At 37.3% G+C, this 25,432-nt stretch overlaps 4 protein-coding genes across 4 annotated transcripts; 2 read left to right on the forward strand and 2 right to left on the reverse strand.

Annotated features, from left to right (window-relative positions):
* LOC109728156 (sorting and assembly machinery component 50 homolog) lies at positions 6,186-12,101 on the reverse strand. The gene is made up of 4 exons (XM_020258507.1): positions 11,460-12,101; positions 8,977-9,459; positions 6,869-7,384; positions 6,186-6,610 (listed from the first exon to the last, which is right to left on the reverse strand). The coding sequence occupies exons 1-4, from the start codon at positions 12,021-12,023 to the stop codon at positions 6,530-6,532; spliced, it is 1,644 nt and encodes a 547-aa protein (XP_020114096.1). The 5' UTR covers positions 12,024-12,101; the 3' UTR covers positions 6,186-6,529.
* On the forward strand, positions 14,570-16,069 carry LOC109728255. The gene has a single exon (XM_020258627.1). The coding sequence runs from the start codon at positions 14,752-14,754 to the stop codon at positions 15,895-15,897; it is 1,146 nt and encodes a 381-aa protein (XP_020114216.1). The 5' UTR covers positions 14,570-14,751; the 3' UTR covers positions 15,898-16,069.
* On the forward strand, positions 16,479-20,620 carry LOC109728258 (probable inactive serine/threonine-protein kinase bub1). The gene is made up of 6 exons (XM_020258630.1): positions 16,479-16,644; positions 16,738-16,882; positions 17,598-17,755; positions 18,527-18,611; positions 18,689-18,731; positions 18,870-20,620. Exons 1-6 carry the CDS (start codon positions 16,553-16,555, stop codon positions 20,183-20,185), a joined length of 1,839 nt encoding a protein of 612 aa, XP_020114219.1. The 5' UTR covers positions 16,479-16,552; the 3' UTR covers positions 20,186-20,620.
* LOC109728257 (inactive receptor-like serine/threonine-protein kinase At2g40270) lies at positions 20,702-25,358 on the reverse strand. The gene is made up of 9 exons (XM_020258629.1): positions 24,887-25,358; positions 24,647-24,782; positions 24,061-24,132; positions 23,796-23,939; positions 23,573-23,692; positions 22,676-23,262; positions 22,137-22,327; positions 21,911-22,043; positions 20,702-21,591 (listed from the first exon to the last, which is right to left on the reverse strand). Exons 1-9 carry the CDS (start codon positions 24,990-24,992, stop codon positions 21,017-21,019), a joined length of 2,064 nt encoding a protein of 687 aa, XP_020114218.1. The 5' UTR covers positions 24,993-25,358; the 3' UTR covers positions 20,702-21,016.

Raw genomic sequence — 25,432 nt, forward strand, 5'->3', positions numbered from 1 at the left:
TTTTTTTCAGTTTTCCCCATGTTAATTTGGTTCCAAGAAAAATGAGTATTTTTAAAAAGTTTTTTTTTTCAAAGTTTATGACAAACTAATATATTCGTTTCCTAAAAAAAATTTGAAAAACAAAAATACTTATTTTTTTATTGAATTTCAAACAATAGTTCGTTTGAAACTAAATAGAAGAAAAACTGGAAAAAAAGATTTTTTCATAGAAATTTTTTTTTCTCAAAAATTTCTTTTTCATGCTTTTTGGAGAAACTAAGGGTCGGTTTGGTTCAACGTACGTAAACCGGTGAAAATAATTTTCAATAAAAAAATATTCGGCGGAAAAAAAAAATTCACATTTTCTACATAATGTTTGAGTTGTAAGGAAAAAAATATTTTTCATCAACATTTATCAGGTTGAAATTAAGGAAAAAAATATTCATTCATATTTATCTGGTCGAGTGAAAAAATTTTACGAAGATTGAGTTTTCATTTTTCGTCGAAAAACAACAAAGAAAACAAAAACTTCATTTTATTTTTTTTCAGATTCATAAAAATACTTTTAAAAGATAGATATTTTACATCAAACCAAATAAGTAAAAAAATATTTTTTATATCAAAAATAATTTTTCGATTTGTTCTATGCGGAAACAAACGCGCGCCGTAAACGGCCCCTTAATTCCAAGGAAGGTGCACGGCAGGTAACTTGCATATGCGATGGGTACGAATTTAAGTTCCTGCAGTCCAATCAAAAGCACCTACTTTTAGTGATGTCAAAGAAAGCAGCTACTGCATGGAATTTTCGCTGTACATGCATGAACTACGTACGTGTTTCATTTATGAGCAACAGATAATTATTTAAGAAGTTTCTCTTTCTCACACATAGGAGAAAGTTCTTTTACTGTAATTATTATAATAATAACTATAATAAGCCCTCAATTCAACATGCAACTTTTTTTTTTCCCCCCTTTTTTTCGTCCAAATGTTGAAGGCCAGACGTACACGCATACTTTTTTTTACTTTTCATCCGAAGCAGGATCGATTAAATTTTAGATGTCATAATTTGAAAGAAAATATGAAACAATAATTTAAATCAGACTGTATTTTTATTTCAAGTGTTTGCAAGTCTAAATACAATGCTTAGATCCGCGCATACATTTAAGTCCAACTACTGCAATTGAAACTATATGAAAAAGTTCAAGTGCTGCAATCAAAGCTATAAATTGGCTGCAGTTTCAATTACAGTAACTCGTCAGTAAAGAATCAGATTTTCTAATTTAAGAAAGATAAAGTCGTTTTCAAACTGCAAAACAAAAACGAAAAAAAGATGCGCAAAACTACACAAAATTATATAATTAAAATTGCTATATATGTTTTTAATTACATCTTTATAAATTACATGAAACTTCATCATTTGGCATTTATCCAATGAATGGAGTTGAAGAGTCTCATATTTTCTCCTTTTATTCCACAGAAGTTATTATTTATATATATATTTGTTTGCCACTTTTAACCGTGACATTACCACTGCATATTTGATTTAACGTTTTTTATTAGATATGTAATACTGTGTGAGTAGATAAGGAATCATGTACGGTGAGGAGAAAAGTTTCTCATCTCTCATGGAAATATCTGCAACATTTTATAGGCAGAAAAATTGGTTAGGTGACTAACCCTTCATGCCTTGACCCCCTCAACTTAATCTAATTTAAGTGGGCATTTAACGAGAATAGAATTAGGTAATTCCACTTAAATATATGAAGCAAAAAGTCCTTGGAGATGGTAATTGAGGATGATAATTATACGGCATATACTTTCACGAATGGTTACATGACGTAAGAATTAAGGTAATATTAATTAAAGTCATTTCTAAGTCGCTTTCTATCTGATCGATATTTGATTGCACAGTATCAGAGTTATTGTATTCATCGTTGTCCACCTGATCATCTAGTGCACACGTAAGTAGAAATGTTAAGATCCTATTTCCACCGGCTCTGATTCATCATGCAGAGGCGCTAAATTCAAAGCTTCAATTTTTTATCCTTATTTATGCATTATCATCATATGAATGAACTATTGAGAATTAAAGTTCTTTGATTAATTGTGGTTGGGCACCATTCAAATTGATAATTTGTTCTATTAGGATCCTAATTGCATAATCATGCCGCAAAATTATGTGTGAACTTTTTTAGTACTTATTTGGAAAATACACAAGATGCGTACAATAATGGTGGTATACCTTTTTGCTTTTATGCATTGACTTATTGTACTGTGTGGTTAAGCTTGTTGATAAGTCTAATGCTAGCTTAGATGGATTTATATGCAGAGATAGTACGTGGAGAACAAAAAAATTGTAGAAAAGTACTTGGCCCCACCATAGCATGCATCAATGAATTAATTCAATCACACTTTTATATATATATATATATAAGAACAAATTAAGATTTAAATCAGAGAAATGAAAATAATTGAGATCGAAGTGAGATGAATTTCAATAATTTGGGGTCCAATTATCCAAAACTTCCATCCTATCTTTCCAAATTATTGTTGTCATGTGCAACTTATACTTTTTTAACAATTCATTAAACAGATTTCACTTTTGAGTAAAGTCTAAATTATAGAGCTCCAATTTTCTACTTCTAATAATTTTTGCTTTACCGATCGTCTCCGGTACAAATGGCTAAATAGTTGATATCCGAAATTTAAAGTTCAAAACCTAATCGCTTCACATTTTCAATTAAATTTATTTAAAAAAAAAATAAAGTAGTGACATGCTATTATTTGTTTTTGTAAGGGATAACGCATCATGCAGATAGCTGGTTTGGTTAAGATATAATCTCCGTAACTCCAGCATTGCATTCTTTCGCTCTACTGGTGGGAATAGTAAAATATGCACAGTTAGGTGGCGTTTGATTGTTATAATTAAAAAAAAAAAAAAAAAAAAAAAAAAAATTATTTTGGACAACAATCCCACCCCTTAACCTGGGGGTGACATAGGTCTACCGATCAGTACCTCTTGTGGGAATAGGAGTGTCCCCACCCTATTTAATTTTTAAAATTTATATTTAAAATTTTAAATTTAAATTTTTAAATTTTAAATTTATAACTTTATATTTTTAAATTTAGATTTAATCTTACATTTAAAATTTAAAATTTTTAAATTTAAATTTTGAATTTTTAAAATTGCAGAGTTATATATTTAAATTAAAAAATTTAGATATAAAATTTTAAATTTTAAATTTAAATATAATATAAAGAAGGATATCTTTATTTTTTATTTATAAACTACCTACTATTCTTTTTATAGCATTTTATCTATTCAAAGATTCCAAACATTATTTTTTTAATTCCCGAAAATAACTCAATTTTTATCCAAACGCAATATTAATCTAATTTTTGCTTATACCTGAACTCAAACCTATCCGTGAAATAGATAATTTTTACTTATACCCAAACCAAAAGGACAAGCTCATGCTCTAGTAAATAAACAGGATATTTGCAAACTCAGAAGAGAATCAATACGGAGTGTTGAGAGTTACAGATCTCGGATTCTGCTTTTGATCAGACAAGATCATTGGAAAGAGCACTTTTGTAGCTTCCCAGAAAGATAAAAAAAAATAAATAAAATAAAAAAATAAATATACCTGCACGAGATAAATAATAAAAAATAAAATATACCTGCATGAGATAGATCTAATCTAACTAAACATTAAACCAATAGCATAGATATGATAGAAAGGAAAAGAAAAGCCACTCCAATCTGAGGTGGATGGAATTGAAAAGTCCAGCTTGTGTTTGCTCCTGTGATATTTCTTAATAAGGGTTTGGTGAGAAAAGATTCACAAACACACCCAACCTGGAAAGGTCAACTCATAAATACTTATTTATTAGATTAATTTTCGTATTTTATGGCATATCTTGTATTGGAAAAGATTGTATATGTGTCACACAAGTATCCTGTGAATGAGAAAAGGATGTTTGTTTCTCCCATGGCAATGCATCCGAGCATGCCATGCATGGTAGGTACATCAGCATCATCAGCATCATCATCATCATCACAGGAATCAATCATGTCCATGAGACCATGACCATTTTCTACTAGACACCTGCAAATTTGTTTTCTTATAGGCAACAATTAAGGCTAGTTATTATCTTCTAAGCAACAACCAAAAAAATTATAAGAAAAAAAGAATAATAAAAGAGATTTGTACTAGGATATGATTAAATTAATGTTAGTACTGTGATATTGGATGCCCAGACCTGGTCTATCATGGACCTGTGCTGCTTCTTTTTCTAGTATAAAGATGCCTCTTAGCCACAAGGTTCGTTCTACTAAAAGAAGACCTCAAAACCTATTTTTGCTAAACCAACTTCTAACTCCAATAAAAAAAAAATAAAAAAAAAGACACACACACTATTGTGTTAAGCCTACTTTGGTATTGTTACCATTTTCAAAATAAAATTTCTCTATATAATAATGTAAAAAAGTAGATTGCCTGCAAAACTTGCATTCAAGATGGAACCAACTTTTTCTCTTTTCCTTCCAAGATTTTTTTTTTTTTTAAATTGCCCTCCATCTGTTAACAGGAAGCAAGCTAACCAATCATAACAATAAGAAAAATATTCTCGGCGATGCGTCAAAATATTAAAAGAAAAAACAGAACAATACCAGAGCAGGGCTTAGATTATACTTAAAAAAGTTATGCTTTTCTCTATTAAAACAATAATCCAATAAAAGCTCCAGGGAACAAAGCGCGCCCTAAGTCGTATCGTGAAAATATTCATCATAATTTCTGTCCCATGCCTACTTTTTCCATAATCAACAGACACATCTAATTAATGTTTAACAGTTTTCCTAGAAGAACGGCCTTTAGCAAGGCAAAAAGACAAGGAAAAGTCTATTATCAAGAAAAACTTCCAAAGTTAGTGTAACACCACCACCTTGTTTCCTTGTCCCAGTAGGCATAGCATCTCATCTCTGACACTAGACGTACATGCCACATTTGAGAACAACAGTGGAATAAATGTCTCTAAATAACTGTTGCATATCATAAGAGTAATGCCGTCGTAACTCAAAATATACTTCAAACTACATCAGCTGATATCAAATTTGGAAAGCTAAATCATTGACGAGCTGTTACTACGTCATTAACTGCACATAGGGAAAGATCTTTCTCTATGCCGGTGATTTCAGAAAGGATTAACAACAATCCATAAACATCTGGCCAAATAATTATCAGTAACATCTTATACCAAAAACCTTGTCACTAGAAATTACTAAGCACCTTTAATCTGGCCTATATAGTTACCTTGTTATCAATCACATGCAAAAATCACCGAAACATAGAGGTCTTTCTCGCACTTTCTGAGTTACATTTAAACGTACATATAGCATTACTCATATATGCCACTGACAAGTGGATGGTTAGGGAGAGGCCATAGTACTCACCAGTCACCAACAAAGAATTTTGGCTTTCAAAGAGCCTTCACATCATCTACCAGCTCACAAACAAAAATTCTACTCCTTATAGGATTCCTATTGTGGGGTATACGTGCTTTTCCAATGATAATTCATAAACAGTACAAAAATTGCACCCTTTTTGGTGCCATGTCCTTAGCTTGCAATCCAAACAACTCAATCCTTATAGGATTCCTATGAGTGGATGTCACAGTTGGCCAAATTTCTCATGCCCAAGCTTCTGTACTTAACTAATATAAGTAGGACGAATAGAAACAAACTGACCATCAATGAAAGTCCATCATATAAGAGTGTCCAGATGTCAATCACATGGAAGTCCGTCATATAAGAGTATCCAAATGTATTAGCACTACCCGATCTTTAGTGCATTTTCAAAATGAAATGGGGATCTGAACAAAGATGTTTTAATTTTGATATACCTAACCTTTCATTATTTTTTATTTCACTACCTCTCTGTCGCAACTGAACTGTGTGCCCAACATTTTCAGTGGAATTACGTGGTGGAATACTTTGTAGCTTTTTAATGGACACCGTTCAGTTTCGACAAAACCTAAAGGAGAGGTACTATACTCAAAAGTAATGCAAAGTTAGGTGCTAAAATGAGAACTAGTAAAAATCATATACCCATTTCAAAATGTGCTTTAGTTTACATTGGGGGGATCTCTGCATTTCTACCTATAGAAAACCATGAACCATAGCTCATGAAATTACAGAAAGCAACAGCTGAAAAAAAGGGTAAGTTGAGTCAAAGAAGAGAATTTGCTGGACAACAGATGCTTATTCATCGCAAATATAGTGTTGATGCCTCGTCAGAAGGCAAGAATTAAATGCAAACTGCAAGACATAAAGTAAAATTTCTTCCACCCAAATGTGGATAATATTGTTCAGCCGCGGCTACTTTTCTCTATACTCCCCATGTTGAAAAACCAAAAATAGCAAAAGAGAAAAACAAGTTTTTTGATTCTTTGATGAGGGCTCAACAAGATTTTTTTTATGAGGGCTCAATTAATACATAGTTTCATCTAAGGCCTCATTGAGAAAGCATTTTTATGGTTGAAGAACTTTTACCTACGGGGAGGAGAAGCTGAATTGTATTCCCGTCTTTCCACGGTCATGCTCAAACTGCTTTAAAATGTAGCAGTAGTTTATCTGGAAAAGCAAAGACGAACAAGTTAGGGAAAGAAAAACCTGTGATTTATTGTAAGAGAAAGATGGCTAGATTATATGAAATCCCATATAATTATCGCAATTTTCACTTAGCCAGCCTGAAATGTTAACATTCTATATTACCCCCCTCAGAATACAGTTCTCATAACTTTGCCTCTTTCCTCGAGTGTTTCTTAGGCCGTATTTTGCTTAAGGTTAATGTTGTAAAATGTAAATTATAGAAATGTTTCAAGCACAAACCTCAACTCGGAAAAATTTGGTTGGCAGGATTATACCAATCCCAGCAGAGCTCCTAAAGTTCCGGACAAAATGGGAGAACGAAAAATTCTTGAGCTCATCACCATTCAACTTCGCAAGATTTCCAGCACACACAAACATATGACCATGTATTCCGGCTTCTCTGAAAATCTTTAGAGGAAGATCAAAGGATAGATCGGCAAAGGCTGTGACGGCAAGATCACCGCCTAATACATCTCTTCCTGGAGAAGCGGGGGGCTCATCTTTATCAGATTGGGTAGGGATAAGCCTTCGGGGCTCTGTCGGGCCTAGCCCTCTTGTTCTGAAGCCCAACAAGGAGGATGGGCCTCCCAAGCTGCAGACAGGAGAAATATGGCCACCCAGGTAAAACCTTTCTGGTAGCGGTGAGGTGAAGTCCTTGAAATTCGTTGCCCACGGCATGATGGCACCAGCTGCCACACCAATATTGATAGCTGAGTTGTAAAACCCTAGAGGCAAAGCAGCTTGAAAATCAAACTCCTGCAGCAAAGTTCAAAACTAGACATTATCAAAGAGTTTATACAGTTCATTCGAAAACAAATAAAAATGATTTTATATCGCTTCAATGATAGTAATTATGGAAAACAACTCTCGGACTCCAGGTGGCAGAAGGTATAAATTTAGAAAAAATTTACACAACTTATCAACCAGATGGTTTCTTAGGAAGAAAAATGTCAATAACTACAAACGGAATATATATTTATGATATAACAGATATCTACTTGAAGCCCAAGTCTATTCCCAAACACTACATTTGTTAATGAAGATGTACCATAGAGACAAAACGAAACTGTCATATATAGCGTATCGTTGACATACTACACAATCATATATCAAAAACTATAATACAGGTTGCTTCCTCTCAACCTATTGATTTGCAAATATTAGTCAGTTACTTTCTCGGTGTACTGAACACACATGGAAGAAGAGCAGAAAGAAGTAAATGGAAGTGAAGATAAACCCCTAAAACACCAACGCAATGTTGCTGATACCAGAAGCCTTATATAGCTCAAGGAGGCAATTGCTTCTTCATTTTATGATATCAAGCTCCTTGTCTTTCCCCAATAATTTATTTACTGGATTGAGCATTACAAAATCTCGAACCCTAACTGAACCTAAAAATGCAACTGATCACTACATGAAGTTCGAGAATGAACATCTAATTGACCTTGAAAACAACACCAGAATCTTATTTAAATCCAGTAGCTACAACAACATATTACAATATGTGTTTTTTAAATGACAATAGCATACCCTCTTCACAGACAGGCACTTTTTCTGGCAGTGTTGCTTTTTTTTGGTAGTAGTAGTAGCATCTAATCAAAGAGAGATCTTGAAACAAGTGCTTTAAATTAACAAACTTGTGTATGCACAATTAACAGCTGCAAGATGGCACTACCCTCTATAATACCGCTAAGTTAAGTAAGAAGAGATGATAGGTTCATACAAGTACAATATCATGAGAAGATAGTAAGCGAACAATAACACATAAAATGCTAGATTTCAATTGCTTATGCATCTAAAGTATATTAGCCATGTTAATGAGAGATTAAAGAATGATAATCAAGCAGCGTAGGATCGAAGAGTGTGCTAACACAGTCTCCTCAACCCCAATACTAAACAGAACTGCTTCTATTTAATGATTCAGCATTTAACCCTACTCACTTCCATCGGACATTTAGCTTACTACTCTCTTATGCTTGCAAAAGTTTCTAAGAGTTATCTGGATTTCATTATCACATAGACACTCAGAAGTCAATAGAAGGCAGTAGAAAACCGAAAAAGCTCTTCACCAGCAATATAAAATGATAGTAATTAGTATTTACAAACTAATGTACTCTCAATAAATTATAGAAGGACAAGCAATGTATCCTTCAAAATGTAGTAACTGCTATAGAATATTATTATAGCAAAAATTCAAAGCAACGCGTACAGTCAGGTCTCGGGAACTTCTAGATAATGCATAAATGAACCTTAATGTAATAAATAATAACACATTACAAATACGGTCATCTTCATAGAACAAGAAAGAACTCATAATCATAAAGCTAATCAGTAAACAAGAGGCTGACCTGCCGAAAAAATCGTACGCTCCTGCTGTCTCCTAGACCACCAACTAGAGAAGAAGATAGAAAGGCATACCCTCTAGTTGGCCTCAGATGTGAATCCCTCTGATCGATCTTATATGTATATTTTATTGCAGAGAGAAGACTGTGCCCTAACTGCCTCCTAATTGAATTGGATGACAAGCGTGACGGATCAGTTAAGGTGCGCCAAGTAAGATTATAAGCCAAGTCATGGTGTCTTGTCGAAATCAAACCAAAAGAAAGGCCCATAAGGCGTTCCTTGTATGAGGAGAACTTCAACCAATCTTGAGACAGTAACGACACTCTAGCCATCAAAGGAGTAGATATTGCTTTAAATCTGGGTAGGGATAATCCAGCACTTATCTCTGATGTCTGATCCCACCCAAAAGATCCAGAAGCATCCCAGATGTCCGCATATCCAAAGAGATTTTTAAACTTCACTGATCCTTCAAGTGACCAAGATCTAGCCTACAAGAGCATGAAGAAATAGCTAATTTTGTAAAAGATAAACTACACATATTAATCACAATGATGACATGAATTTTGCTGATCTATACAGTTTATACGCAGTTCAAACCTTCTTGGGACATAGTGAATGATGACTGTAATTGGTGTAGGCACCAGTTTGTTACAGCAGTTACAGAAGCTATAGAACAAAATGAACGTGACTGAAAATAAGGCTGGAGACACAGGTGTTAGCGGCAAGGAGATTCCTTAGCTTTATATTAAGTTTTTCATCTTTTGTGTGCTCTACAATTTCTAACTAAAATATTAGTTTTATTTGTCTTAAATTAGTTGCATATCAGAGGCCTCATGGAGGTACTTTGACAGTAACAGACTAGTCAAGAATCCTTTTCAACCATATTGGAAGAATGGCAGGATATTGAAGAAAAATAATCATAACATGAAATGCTATCGAATGTAACTAATAATCCTCATGCCATTTAATGTTTTTGACGATGTCATTCGGTAAAAGATGACTTTCTTGTTCTAATTTCCACATGACTAATTAAAAGCAATTAAACAAAACTAGAATGCCGTGTTGCATGATTTGGTGTTAAAAGCATTTCCATATAGAATGACTAAGCAGAACACAGCATTTTCAAAAAAAGATAGCGCCAATGGACATATTACTAGTAACCTTACGTATTTACTTACAATATATTTCCAGATGTTGCTTGTGGCAAGATCAAATATTCTTTGGTACTTATAAAGTACATGGAACAACGGGTTCACCACTACAACTATCTACATAATGAATGACTTACACAGATCCTAAAACAAATTTTCCCAAGGGCATGAAAGGTTTGATAATTATTGGCAGAAAATGAAGATTAATATTAGATAAAAAGATTATGTAAACCAGCAACAATTGAACCGAAAAATGTCAGCCTTTCTATCCAGATGCACAACAGGGAAGGATGCATGTGATGAAGTACTAACAAGGATCATTAAAATGAGAATTCGGCTGAAATGCTAAGCAAACATTTAAACCATTTTATTCAGAAACAGGAAAGGCTCATAGAACGGCAGAATAATTTTGCAGCATCTTATCACTACAACTAATTACTAACTAAAGAAGATTATTTCTGGCGATAGAGAAGAGAAATCAGAAACCAGTGAAGACTATATGACAATCAAGAAGAAAAACTATAAGGTGGTCTAGTCGTGTCGCAGCTAGACAAGCCCTAGAACCAAAGGGCTACCAATAGAAATTGAAAGGTGAGAAAAAAGGAGACCAGGACCAACTAAGAATAGGATGAAACTCTCAAATGTAAGTTGAATGATATCAAAAAAAGGGAATCGATTAAGTATTACAAAGGGGAACACGCCTAACCATGAGGAACCATTTTGCACAGTTTCGTATCAATGACTCGTGATATAACAGCAACGTAAGCAATTACAGAGCACTTAATGCCAATTAATATTTTCCTATTGAAATGATGCATCTTCCAATGGCTTACTCAACAGCATTCCCATGTAAATTTCCACAATACCACTGCAGTAATGAGTAAAAAATTAGACCAATTCAGTAATCCTAAGAAACTTGTTTGCATAGATTCTAGCACTGCTTAGTTGGAGAATATTCAGGTAGCAGAAGAAGTAATACAAACTGAGCAATTTGACATGAAAATGCTCACATCCGTCAGAAGACATCTGAAGCTTGTGGTTAAACATCTCTTAGTACATCCTTAATAACATAGGCCAAATCATGGTTATCTAATTAGTAGATACACCCTTCGAATGTACTCAACAGTGATAGATAACCACATGTAAAGGAAACATGACAAGTTCTGAGAACTAAAAGTGCGTCTAGGAATTCCTCAATAGAAAAACTCTTTTCGTTAGCAATCTACTCTTCCGAATTGATTACACCAAAAAATTAGAGCACTCTCAATCCAAACAACATATGGCAAACTAACAATCTCAAATCGGCATACCCAACCAAAGCTTCGACAAATTCTTACCTCTGGCTTGGAGTAGACGCCAACGCTCCCGGTGACCGGATTGGCGGCCTCGACAACCTCGATGATCACATTCGCCGTCCCAGGGAGCTCGGGCGGCCCCGCATCTAGGGTTACGGACGCAGCGTCGAACACTTGGAGGTGGCGGAGCCGCGCGTTGGCGATCCCCGCGGCCTGGACGAGCTCCTGCACCGTAGAGACCCTGCGGAAGAGGCCGAGCACCTCGGCCTCGATGAGCTCGTCCTTGGTCTTGCTGTTGCCCTTGATCACCACGTCGTGGACGCGGAGGCGCACGGGCTCGGCGGACATGCGGCGAAGCACGCTCTTCAGCTTCTCCCTCTCCGCGGCGGTGGCCGCAGCAGGGCTGCTCAAGGGCTCCTCTTCCTCCTCCTCCTCCTCCTCGACCTCTTCGTCCTCCTCTCCGTCGTCATCCTCCTTGCCTTCGGCGGCGGCGGCGTCGCCTCCATTGCCGGTCTCTTGGGATCGTGCGGCGTCGTCTTCTTCGCCTTTTTCTACTTTCTCTTCTTCGAGTCTAGGGTTTGGATCGCTCTCTGGGGGCGTCGCCATGAAAGAGTGAAGGGGAAAGGTTCAGAGACTCCGATCGAGAGTCGAAGGAGTGGTTTTCACCATTTACTATCCATTCCCCGCAAGAATGGTGAGTTAGAAAGCGGCAGAGGGGATCAATCTCAGCGGCTAGATACCCCGCCCGAGTGATCGTAACCGTTCGTTTATAGACGGTCTTGATTTCTTTACACGAATCTCGAGAATCTCAATCGGCCGCATACAAGGGGGCAGTAGATCGCCAGTTGACACTGACACGTGGAGCCCACATGTCATATGACACGTGGCAGGCCAACCGGGTCATATATTGGAGTTTGAGCTCCGCGGAAACGCGTCAATGGTTCAAAACTTGACTAACAAGTTCGACCCTGTTTGACACACACACACCCAAAGTTTGTACCAATTAATCAAAAAACAAAATGTTATATAAAATAATATTCTAGGGGTGATCTTTTATCCATGTTTTATCATCATTATTCCTAGGGGCCGGCCCACATTACTGGGCCGAAACGGACTATGGGCTGGCCCGGTTCGGTCCGCCTTCAATTTCAAGCCAGGCCGTGCCAAGCCCGAGCTGCCTAGCCTCCCGCTCGGCACGGCCCTTTGGTTCGGAAGGCGCGGGCTGTGCCGGGTCGGGCTGTGCTTTAGGTCAGCCTCTTAAACTATTTATTTTTTTATTTTTTAAAAAAATTAGTATAAAATTTAAAAATATAAATAATAAATATTTTTATTTAAATTAATATTTTGATTAAATTATTAAAAATTTATAAAAATAATTATAATATAGTAAATATTTAATTTTAAAAAAATATACAAATTTGTATTAATCTTTTGAAAAAAGAAAGAAAATGAGATCGAATTTTTTGGTCCATTGGACCAAAGCCACTCCTCCCACACCTTGGGAGGAGAGCTCTTGACGAGCCCTTCTCCCCGGGAGCTCAGACCCCAAGGCCCAAGGGGTTCAAACTGTGCTGGCCGAGCTGACAAGCCATGCCATGTTGGGCCGCTTGCCTCTCCTCGCGCCAGCACGGCCTTGGCCTATTTTTGGTCGTGCCGCGCCGAGTCGTCGGGCCCCAGAGAAGAGACCCAGCATGGCTCGGACCAGCCCGGCACGGATACTACAGTATCCATGCCGTGCTATAGCTCGGCCCAAAGCCGTGCTGGGTCAGGTGACTCACGGGCCGCCTGGCCCATTTTATATCCCTAATTATTCTTATGTTTGATTAAAGTTTCACTATTGGCTTTCTGTTATTTTTTTTGTCCGTATTTCCCAATCATGCATGTTGTTACAAAGACAATAACGTGTACATTTATAATCCACTAGCCTCAATTGCTATTTTCGCATTTTAATACCTGTTACATTTTTAACCCAACATGGCACAATCTTCTTCAAATTAATGATTTACTCCTTTTTTTCTTTTTCTTTTTTGAAGAGAAATCTATATCTTAACTCACTTGCCTATTTTTTGAAAAAGTTTAGACCCCATGAGTTATATTACTGACATGTCGTTGTCAACCAATAAAATTGTCCCTTTAGAATTCATCCGTCTCTTTATAATTAATAAAAAAAATAATTTTATCATACTTTTTTATAAGAAAAGGTGATATAATTATTAGCTTATTACTAATGATGTGGTGTAAGTGTGACACTATAAACTTCCTCCTATCTCGTCCAACAAAAATAAAAATAATTACTAAGATATGCAATGCTTAAAATAGAAAGTAGGTAATGGTTAGCAAGATATAAAGTATCCCAAGTGCATTGTCCTGCCAAATGGCAACTTCAACATCACCCATCACCTTGAGAACTCTTTGCCACCATTTCCTTTCCCTAACCATTTTCCATTAAAGCTTTTTAATACCAACAACTATTCCCAGCACCTGGTCTATACACCAGCCAAAGAGAAAAATCCCTTTCCACTGACATATTTAAAAACATAAAAAATAAAAGAAACACTAACGCTACCAGTATATGACATGTAATAAGAAATATATTTTATAAATTAACTTTTTATATCCGTCAAATTTTAGTAATTTCTAATAGAAACAAATTTCAAAGCAGCACTGAGTAGAACTATCGAATGATAGAAAAAAATACATTTTAGTGGGAGGTATTAATTTGAAATGTTTTATTTGGTAAAAACATATATAAATTATCTAAACTATGAACCATTTTAATAGACTATCTAAATTTTCAAAATATTGATCTTACAATTTAATCTTTCAAACTGTTGGATTAGAATCAGCAAACGATATTTTATCTTTTAAATTTAAATATATCAGTTATCTCTACGGCAATAGTTAGTGAACTTTATATAGTTTTCACAATTATAAATTTAGTAAAACAAGTAATTAATTTAAATAAATTGAAAGATTGTATAGTAAAATTAAAATTTTAAAAGATTGAATGGTCTATGCAAGATAATTCAGATATATTTTGTGTGTTTCTGATTTTTTATTCCTATATTTGTGGTTCTCAAATAAAGTAAGATAGGTGCATGGTGGAAATGACACTGTGGACCTGGTCCAACCAAAAAAACCATCCCATTAAAACACTTCACATGAATTTCCGCCCCCGAAGTCCCACCCACTGTCCTTAATTTCCTTTCCTTTGCTCACCTTTAACCAATAACCACCACCCCCACGCTTCCTTATAAACCCCACGTACACCACCCTTTATACTTACAAGTTACATCCCCTGCACCAAACCAATGCTCTACTGTGTACGCACTCCATGGCAACACCTCGTGGTCACTGCAAAGAGATCAAGCTCCATCCAGGGCAATTGGATTTGGACTCCCCTCTCCTCTCGACACGCCGCTCTTCGACGTCCGTCGACGCTGCGGAATCCTCCGCTCGAGAGCTCTCCGCGCAATCCACTATGATCCCTTTCTCCTGGGAGAGCTCTCCTGGCGTCCCGAAGGACGCCGCCGCCGCCGACGATACCGACCGCACGAACCCTCCGCCGCCCAACCCACCGCCCGCTCGGTGGCGGCGCCCTTCGATTGAAATTCACTACCGCGACAGGTGCAGCGCCAACGACAAAGACGACGACGTGTTTTCCGACGCGGCGGAGAAGGTCTCGCTCTCTGAGAACCTCAACGTCGCGTGTCGAATGAGCTCGTTCGACGGCATGGCAACGAAAGACATAGAGGAGATCGTGAACCGGTCTCGGCCGCGGCCGAGTTACATCATGGAACGGTTCCTCCCCGCCGCGAACGCCATCGCCAACTCCTTGGCTCTCAACCAACACAACAAAGGTTGCACAAGAAGAGCTGATCATCACCACCACTCTTCTTGCCCTCAATGTGCACGTAAGGAGTTAACTCTGCAACATATAATGCAGCAAAGAAGAAAAAGAAGAAGCAATGTAGAATCTAAGCTACAACAACCACCTTTTATTTCTCATGTAGAGGATGAAAAGGAGCTATCTACAAGGGCATGTGGGGTGATGCTATTTTTCCCATGGAGCTTGAGGCCTATAGCTTGTGGGTTCAAGAGCCCAGCTAGGTCTACTGCACCAAGTGGACCCAATGATAATGTTGGTTCTCTTTTCACACCTAGGTCCATGAGAAGTGTTAGTAATGAGACACACTTAGACAATGTTGAGGGAACTAATAGTGGGTCTTTTGATGTTGATAAAAAATCAAGTGTTAGGGAATGTCATTCCCCAGGGTGGGGATTGTCCTTTTTAGATAGGAGGAGAAAGGGCATGCGTTGTGTTGTGGAAAGAAAGAGAGAGAAAGGGAGTGAAAAGAGTAAAAAAGATATCAAACATGTTTCAAAGTGCAGAGAGGGGAATTGGAGGATGCCTCAGTTGAAGGCTCCTTCTGAGCCATGGCTTTCTCATGCTTTGAACACTATCAATAAAAAAAACTAGTTTGTGAATCCTATTATGTGGGGAAAAAAGAAAATAAACAAATAAGGTTATGTATATGGTAACCATACTATATTATATAAGTGTTGGTGACAATATGATGTACTAGAAAAACAATAACGTGTTGCGTTTGGTAATGTAATTTACTATTGTTTTGTCATGTAATATAACAGTGGAAGACTTGGTTGTTATTATTGTATGAAAATATTTAGTGATTGATTACATTTTTTTTTTAAAAAAAAAATCCTGTATCTAGGGCATATAATTAATCAATGCCATGAAAAGGGGCAATGTTTCATTCATGAGAGATTAGTGCCTGCAATTTTACGATTTTACACCTAGTAAATTAAATTCTAAATTTAAAAATTCTTTATCAGTAACTGAGGCCTGCGGTGCACGAGATGTACGAATGCACCAAGTGCATGCACTAAACGAAACAATGTGTCGAAATTTTGGGCCGGTCCGGAAAAATTAATCCGGCCCAATGTTGGGACGGTCTGGGCTGGGCGAGGCCCGGCTCAACTATCGGTATATTAACGATTCTCGCACCCCACCGCATTTTGTAGCGGTGCCTCCCAAAATTTTCAAATTTTTAGAAACCCTTCTCTCTCTCTCTCTCTCTCTCTCTCTCTATCTTTCTCCATCTCCATCTCCATCCATGGCGACCGATCCCCACAAGGAGCTCTTCTCCTCCCTCGTCGCCGACATCAAGACCTACTCCGGCTCCGACCCTCTCCGTCCATGGCTTCGGTATGATGTAAACATCGCCCTCTCTCTCCATATCTCTCTCTATATCTCTGCTTCTACTTCGATCTCGGTTCATGAGTTCTCCGCACGCTTCAGGGGTATCCGGAGGTTGAAGGAGGCCCTCCCCTCCCGATCCCTCAAGGAGAAGCTCCCCCGATTCCTCCAGAAGTGCGCGCAAGCCTTTGAATCGGACCGCCGCTACCGCGACGATCCGCGCTACCTCCGCGTCTGGATCGAACTGGTAATATGCTCCGATCGTAATATATGCGTAATTTGCATCGGTAGTAACCGTAGAAATGTAGATCGCGTCGATTAGATTAGAGGCTTGTTTGGCCTTGCCGTAGAGAATAGTGTTATTTGATGAATCACTGTGTAAGTAATGCTAATGCACTCAATCTTTCAACAGCTCTTTCTGCAGCAGAACCAGAACCATGGAACTTGAGCTTCCGTTTTTCATTCAGATAATCTTTTTTCTACTTTCCTCTGTTGCAGAAATTCTAGATTTGTCTCCTAGAGGCTCCCGCGACTTAAAGATCAAGTAGAAGTAGCAGGGTCAAACAGACACTAGACCTATAAATTTTGTTTGCATACTGTAAATCTAGCTGAAGCTTGCTGTGATAGATTAGTTATTGCAGTAATTTGCTCGCTTTGGAGAGATTGGTTCATAAAATAATTTTGGTAGATACATTTAAATATTATGGTTATTCTATGAAATTTAACTGTTCTAAATACTTTTTTTAGCTGATAGATTGTGAATTTCTTTTACCTAATATTAAATTTAGAATAGTTGAAATTTACAGAATCGTCATTGAATTTAACAAATTCTCTTGTGTGATTGATGAAAATAATGTAAATCGAAACAACTAAAGGTTGAGGGGTTATCAATCCAAAGAAAAATAGTTGTGGGGATCTTTATTCAAATTTACCAGTAAATTTTGTTTTGTTTTATCTGCCAGATGGATTATGTGGATGATGCTAAGGTGCTGTTGAAAAAGATGGAGAAGAATCAGATTGGCACAAAGCGAGCTATCTTTTATTTGGCATCTGCTCTGTACTATGAAAAGCATAAAAAATTTGAGAGGGCAGAGAAGATATATCGACAGGGGGTTGAGAAGTAAGTTTACTTTTAGATGAAGTTAATGGTTTCACTGATTACTGAATACTACGATTATCGTGGAATTTCAGAAGAATGATGTTGGATTATCTCTAGTTTAGTTATTAAAGATTTCATGCTAGAAGTTCGCTAACAGTTGAAAATTCTATACGATAAGGGATAAAATTTTAAAGGTTGGTTATTATCTTTTTTTTTTATGACCGATCAGTAGTAATATTAGTAGGCATTAAATTGATAATATGCATAATGAAGAAAGGAGAATAACCTGCACATTTATAATTTGAGATTATTTTTTGATTAAAGGCCTAAATTTATTGATCATGGCAAAACCTTCGTATTCATATTTCCCTTGGCAAAATTGGAAGAGTCTGAAAGGGAGCAACAATTGCATTTTCAGGAGTGACTTTTTATCATGTTGTAAACTGATTATGCAGTTACAACTGTTTGTTACACATCTCTTCTTATTATTCAATTTTATATTTCAGTAATAACCGACATCATAGAGAACTGAGCTATGCTTGCCATAACATTTTCTAGGCCAGGCAGTCCCAGTGAGTTTGTTTAATATCACTGCTTGTAACAGGTCGATTTCCTGGCCTGTGGACTTCCTTTCATAAATTGACGTCAAAACGATGGAAAATGTTTCTTGTAGAAAAATCAGATTAACTGCTAATATGTTTAATGGTTCTGACAGTATACTGGTCGTGATCAGTCAAGTAATAGTCTTTTTCTTACTACTGATGTTTGTATCCACACTTAATTGTTGAATAGCCTTGCAGAGCCTGTTGGTGAGTTACAGAAATCCTACGAGCAGTTCCTTCATCGTATGGAGCTGTGCAAGAAAAGAAAAGCTAAAGTATTTATCTGTTTTTGTGTGAGATTTGGTTAAGACATTTAAATTTGTGTTGATTTGTGCTGATAGATTGATTTCAGCTGCAGGAAGTGATGCATAAGAAGGGGAAGTTAAATCTGAAAGGTATCACTTATCAAGGCGATGATTCAATTGAGCTCCAAAATTTCTCTTCTTTGCTGCATAAATATAATTCATATTTGATCTAACATTTTATCTAGTTATTAACTTCTCTTTTGTTACTTACAATAAAATTATTTGCAGGGTCAAGAGGAGAGGGGACTTTGAATAATTCTCTTCCCAACGCTGATGCTGAGCATCTTAAAAAAGTGGTGGAAAAACCTACGTTGGTAGGAGGATTTATTGGACCTATTGAGGATGGTAGTAAAGATTTAATTTCACTGGAAAATATACCACTTGAAAATTCTGGAAACATTTGTGACGATTGGCTGGTTAGCAATCCTCGGCATTGTAGCGAGAAAGATTTAGAATCGACCATTCCTAAAGTTAGATCACAAAATAAAAGAAATCCTAATATTGATAAGGAGAAGCTCAGTAGATTTAACAGTGACGATACAGTTGTTGTAAAGTTTGTAGATTCTGCCATCGTTGGAAAATCAGAAGCAGAAGATGCCTGTCATCATGGTCTTGTGGATCCAACCATAAACATGAGGGAGGCCATGAGTGCAATTAACAACATGTTTCGAGAGCCATTGGAGTTAGATCCAAGCATAAGCAGAAGATCACAGCGAAATCGTGCAAAGTTGAATCGACCAACTAGTGGGTTTGAGATCTTTGTTGATGAAGACGGGCCAAATCCTATCAGGGAAAATCCCAAATATAGCCAAAGTGAAGCTAAACATGAGAAAAGCCAACCCTTCAGTACAAATTCCTCGATGAAGCAAACAAAAATAGAGTTACAAAAACCATTTGTTGGCATATTTAAGATGCTGGCTGATGACGAGGAAGAAGAGAATAGTGAAAACGATGATGAAGGAATTGGTAGCTATTTGCAAGGATGTGAGAAGCCAAAAGGTTTAAAGGGTGACATTGCCAATGATGTAACTATGATCAATTACGGACTCAATGAAGACACAGTGGTTCATAGATTTGTTGGATCGGCAGTTTTCGGTGAACCCAAAGTGGAGAATGCATGCCACCATGGTTTAGTTGATCCCACTGTCAATTTGAAGGAGGCTATGGATGAAATAAACAGCATGTTTGGGAAGCCGCTTAACTTTTTCAAGGGCGAGAAACCACGGGGAAAGCAAAGTAACAAGAGAATGGAATTAAAACCAGCTTCTTCTGAGTTCTCTATTTTCGTCGATGAAGATTTGGGAGAAAATATAAATGAGAAACGACAGGGAAAGCAGAGTAACAAGAGAATAGATTTAAAACCAGCTTCTTCTGTGTTCTCTATTTTGAGTGACAAAGATTCAAGAGAAAATTCAAATGGACAAGCTTTTACAAACACCTCGAATAAATTTGGAGGAGAAGTTGATCTGTTTGAGCCAACAATCTTTACTAGGGAGGCTATGGCCGAGATCAATGATTTGTTTGGAAAGCCATTGGACTTCTAATATCATAGATTGCACAGAACATTCTAAATCCTTCCACAGAAACCTAGATGTTGTCGGGAAGTTCTCCTTCCCTCCCGCTCTCTCTTGTTTTTATCTTGACGCGACGAAAGCTTGTGTGATGAGAAATCTGTGTGCTCGGATTAATATCCATCATTCATGTATTTGATGTCTTAGAACTTACAATAGCAAGGGGGTGGGAGATCAGAACTGATTGTTGTACTAACAGGTTTGTAGCAGTTGGCTCTGTTGTGGGAAAGGCAAAGAGCATGTTGTTCGAACTCGGAACTGTGCCTCCGTTTAAGGCCTCTGGAGCTTAGAACACTCTTTTTGAGGAAAGAAACAGTTACAGTTACTGGTTATCATGTTCTTGCTAAATGAACAATTTCTCTGTTCTCAAGTTCAATAGAAGAATTACTAGATTAAAGTTTTTGCTTATATTTCTAGTTTCACATATCTGGAAATCCATGTATCATGATTCATGAGTTTGAATGCATCCTCGAATGATAGTTCCTAATGTTTGTTTAACACACTAATTGCATTTATGCTCCAGGTTATACTCTGATTGGTTACATAACACATCATGCTTTTACATAAATTCATACAAGACATAATGTGTATTCTGAGTTATTTCTCCAAGTATATTTCTCTTACTTAAACTACTCCCACATAAAGCAGGACAACCTGTACAAATGTCTTTCTCTTAAAACTCTTAATGCTTAACAAGGCCAGAAACACAGTAGTGACCATAATTTACCACAAAATTATTAAGGGAGAAAACAAACTAAAAAGGAAAGTGAAGGATCAACAAACATCTATGAATTTCACCTGCAATTACCCCCCTGAAGAAATGATTTCAAGCTCCGCCCACCATGCCGCATTTAAACTGGGAACCGCTCCCGCCGGTGCTATTCCTGTGATCTGTCTCATTTGTCGGGCCACCTCTGCTACCGTCGGTCTCCCCTCGCTCTCCGGTTTTATACACGATCGCACCACCTCACACAATCTAGATATATGCTCCTCGGGAACTGAATTGAGCGTCGGATCGACCATAGTCATAAGTGGCCGCTTTCCATTTAGGTAACTCAAGGCCCAGAGCACAAGCAGGCCGTCGTCCTCTGAGAACGGAAGCCGGCCTGAGATCATCTCAAGCAGTAGGATTGCGAACTTGTATACTGCACTCTCTTCATCGGAGCCATCATCATCCGGTCCTGCTTCTTTCTTTTCGTCGATCCAGAACCCGAGATCGGAGACCTTTGCAGCACAATCTTCGGTTAAGTAGATTGACGACGAGTTTAAGTTTCGGAGATTGACAGGTGGGTTGAGCTGGTGCATGTACTCTAGGCAGTAGATTACTCCCATGGCGATTCTAAGGCGAGCGTGCCAATCCAAAGGCTCTGCTTCTTTGACTGCATACTCCAATGTTCGAAAGATTCAGAAGCAAGTAGTTTTAGCTGTTTAAGTACAAATAACTGAAATTTTATTTTGAACTAGAATGGCTAATTCGCCGTTTGATTTTGCAACTTCGGTCCATCTCTCTCTGTTTGCAACACTCTATTGATATCTCTGACGCATATATTGATCACAAGGAGTGGGGTATTTTAGTACATAAGATAAAATTCAGGTACAAAATCAGGGATATCAAAGAATGGATTAAACAGCAACACTAGGATAAGAACTCGTATACAGAGAAATGATGCAGATTAGAAGACAAAGTTAGAAACTCACTGTGCAGATGCTCGAAAAGTGTTCCATTTGAAGCATACTCAAACACCACCATCCTGGTGAATGGCTCATCTTCCTCGCAGTACCCAAGAAGGTTCATAAAATTCTTGTGGTTTACTGTCGACAAAACAGATATCTGCAACAAACATCGATGGTACTTCAGCTTAGAATAAATCTCAAATTTCAAGTACATACTTTACAGAAAAAAGGGAAGTAGATTACGGAATACCTTCTTCCTGAACTGGGCCTCAGATTGTTGTGACCACTCCGCGGCAGACTCAGCCAAAGTAGATGTAACTGCTATTTCCGTCCCGCTCGACAGAGTTCCTTTGTACAACTTGTGGTCCGATAAATTACCGATGACATTGCTAAAATCTTCACAAGCTGCTTCAAGTTCTGCTCGCCTGAGCGAAGGTACACCTGACGATGAAGATTTATTGATATGAAGATTATTACTTTGTAAACATTCAACCTAAGTAGAGTTCTTAAAAAACAACCCAATAAAACCAGAGAACATTAGAATGAGTACCTGAACTTTAAGAATTGTGATTTTACTACCTAATGTTTCATTATATGTTTTTATAGTATATTTTGTAGCCTTATGTTCCAACAGAACATGGAATTTTCTGAAATAGAAAGTAATACAAGTTTAGGCACAACTGATACACAATGCACTGTGATTCAGGTTACGCCTACATTTTCACGAAAAGAATTTTAACACTATACTACGAATGAGATGTTTGAAAATCCACAAGAAGAGAAACCCACCGGTCACAAAAGCTTTCTGGAGTTGCCCGCTCAATCCCGTAGCCCATGGCGTGACGGTCCCAACCCTGTGCTTTCGGCGGCAAAGCAAGTACATGGCCGATAAGGCACCCGTTAAACAAAGTGCTCCTCCGAGTGATGCTAAGACTATCCAATAAACTGCATGCTTTCTCTGATGTGTGGCAGATATGTCTGACGGTGGCAATGGCGGAGGAGGGGGAAATACATTTGAGGGAGGCGGCGGTGGACGATGATTTACGTCTGAGGGTGGTTGTTGTGGAGAACGTGAACGTGAGGATGACACTGGAGAATCATTTGATTGCGAATGTGGAGAAGTTTCCGGAGGTGAGGCTGGCGAAGGAGGTTCACTCAAGGGTGAATGTGAAGGAGAAAAAGTATTCACTGACGGCACAGTAGGAGATGCTTCTGCATGTGAATCCCTCCTTGGGAATGTTGAAATGTCTGCATTTTCCGTTGTTAGACGCATCGTTGGTTTCGAAAATGTTTCGAAACCGCGCATTCCAATTTTATGAGAAAGGTTATCGCCGATAGCAAGGAGGATTCTCCTTATTGTGGCATTCTTGATATTCCTGTGTGGATTAAATCAATCTTCAGATAATCAACTATGGATTATAAGCTACCGTATGATTTTCTGGTAAACTTTTAGTGCTAAATGCATTGGTGATTTGGCTTCTTTTCTCTTGAAATTTCGACGTCAGTAAGGTTGCAGAAGACAAAAAAAGAATGTTTTAATTTGTCACGGCCGTAAACACCGCCAAAGCTACATCAAGTATCAAATCATAAACAGTTAGTATGAGAATAGGTAAATGTGGAGCTAAATGCAAGATTACAAATATAAAAACTGACATTTTCAATTACTAAAGAGTGCTGAGAACTAACCTAATAGCTAATTCCTTGCTCAACAGCACGAGGCCTTCGTCAGCTTGAATCTCGGAGAGCAGATTGAGCTCACGCAATTCAGGCGACATTTCACCGGAAAATCTGTTGCCTGTAAGTATCCTGCAACATTCACCACCAAATAGTAAAAATTCTTTTCCGTTGAGATAAAAAAAAAGGTAAAAGTTTTCGTAATTACTCTACTTCATTTGCCTTATCTACTCACAGGAATTCTAGGGATAATATGTTTCCGATCTCTGATGGAATTGTTCCAGTGAGATTATTATGCCCCAAATCCAACACCTCGAGCTTCTGCAAGTCTCCGAGCTCTCTCGGAACGACTCCATAAAAGGAATTGTTGTGTAGGTTGCTGCACAAAAGAAGAAAATACCAAGAAAAATGAGTTGTGAGAGAACACTTAAATGACAACTTCTTTAGCATAAGGAAATGAAATTAATGAAGTAATAAGGGAAAGTCCCCTAGTTGCTTACAGAGTTCTCAGGTGAAGCAGCTTCCCAAGCTCGGGCGCGAGCATGCCCTTAAGACCAAGATCTTTCAAATTCCTACCACAATGAAATTTGCAGATTAGACAGTATGCAAGATAACAAATGAAAGTTACCAAACTTAAATGCGGTTCTGAAGGGAAGAAATACCGACAATAGTCTACGGTGTCAATCGAATTGGTAACTAAGTTGCGACTTAGAGGACTTACTAGCCTACAGTTTTTGAATCTGAGCTAACGAAAATTCAGGCATTGAACTTTAGTTTCAGCGAAATTTGCGAGTTCAAAGATTAAGTGCCTGTTTAGCATGGGTTCTGTAACAGCTTTTCTATTTCATGTAAGTATAGATCGGAGCTTGTGCTGCGAGATTTTGCAGCCCATAGCAGAAGCTCTATTATGAAACTTGACATAATAGAAAAGATGTAAGTGAAAAGAATGTGTTATTTTAACCAGCTATATTCAAATAACACTTCTGTAGAAACTTTGCCGGGTTAAACTGTTCCTAAATTGGGTTCTTACACCCAATTTGTTGGAAGTACCAAAAGGCTTATTAATCAGAATAAGTTATCACTCACAGAGCAACAATTCTCCTATCATGAGAGCACTCCACTCCAAACCAAGAGCAAGCATCAATATCATTTTTGTTCCAATTCAATAGAGCACCAAATGGGTCATCTTCTATCATCTCTTTAAGCCTCAAAAGAGCCCTTCCTATATAATCAAAAATATATATAAAAAAAAAAACAAAACAATCAAACAAAGATTGGATATGAAATCAATACTAAAAAAAAAGGTTCTTCAAAGAAATTACATACCTTCATCATTGAGAGAAACACAGAGCTCAATTTTATGACACAACAAAGAGACCCACAACACAAAGCAAACCATTTGAAGCTTGAGTCTCTTCATCTTCTTCAACATGAAACCAGGAACAAAAAAAAAGAAAAAAAAAAGGCCTCTTTTTGGGTATCTCCTCCTTTTAATCTCAAAAAAAAAAAAAGAAATTTCCTTTTTCCAAGAAATAGCTAAAAGAATCAAAAAAGAGAAGAACCAAAAAAGCAACAAAAAGGAGCAAGTTTTGGAATGAGGATAAGTAAAAGGAGGAATTTTGGGGGCGTAAAAATGGTTCTTTTGGTTTTTTTTTTTTTCCTACGCGGAATTAGAATCTAAGATTTTCTTGTGAAAAAAATTCAAATAAAAATTCTTAAAAATTCAATTTTTTTGCTTTGGTCTCTCTCTTCATTATGGATTTGGTGCAAGTTTTTCTGAGAGTAGCAAAGGCTTGTATTTGTGTACAATTCATGTAGACTTTGACCAATTAATATTATTTATTAAAAACATTGGGTACCCATTACAGGACA

Source organism: Ananas comosus, linkage group 23, assembly GCF_001540865.1.
Source record: "Ananas comosus cultivar F153 linkage group 23, ASM154086v1, whole genome shotgun sequence".
Classification (NCBI taxonomy): Eukaryota; Viridiplantae; Streptophyta; class Magnoliopsida; order Poales; family Bromeliaceae; genus Ananas; species Ananas comosus.

Bases quoted from the DNA above. Each gene is read 5' to 3' on its own strand.
- LOC109728156 (XM_020258507.1), bottom strand. From the start codon at position 12,023: ATGGCGACGCCCCCAGAGAGCGATCCAAACCCTAGACTCGAAGAAGAG. The intron at 7,385-8,976 runs GTCAGCCTCTTG...ACTTTGCTGCAG, and splicing joins GCGTACGATTTTTTCGGCAG to GAGTTTGATTTTCAAGCTGC. The intron at 6,611-6,868 runs GTTTGTGCTTGA...TTGCTTTTCCAG, and splicing joins CCAAATTTTTCCGAGTTGAG to ATAAACTACTGCTACATTTT.
- LOC109728255 (XM_020258627.1), top strand. From the start codon at position 14,752: ATGGCAACACCTCGTGGTCACTGCAAAGAGATCAAGCTCCATCCAGGG.
- LOC109728258 (XM_020258630.1), top strand. From the start codon at position 16,553: ATGGCGACCGATCCCCACAAGGAGCTCTTCTCCTCCCTCGTCGCCGAC. The intron at 16,883-17,597 runs GTAATATGCTCC...TTTATCTGCCAG, and splicing joins TCCGCGTCTGGATCGAACTG to ATGGATTATGTGGATGATGC. The intron at 18,732-18,869 runs GTATCACTTATC...AATTATTTGCAG, and splicing joins GGGGAAGTTAAATCTGAAAG to GGTCAAGAGGAGAGGGGACT.
- LOC109728257 (XM_020258629.1), bottom strand. From the start codon at position 24,992: ATGTTGAAGAAGATGAAGAGACTCAAGCTTCAAATGGTTTGCTTTGTG. The intron at 24,133-24,646 runs GTGAGTGATAAC...TCATTGTGGTAG, and splicing joins GATAGGAGAATTGTTGCTCT to GAATTTGAAAGATCTTGGTC. The intron at 22,328-22,675 runs GTGGGTTTCTCT...CTTCATCGTCAG, and splicing joins CCAGAAAGCTTTTGTGACCG to GTGTACCTTCGCTCAGGCGA.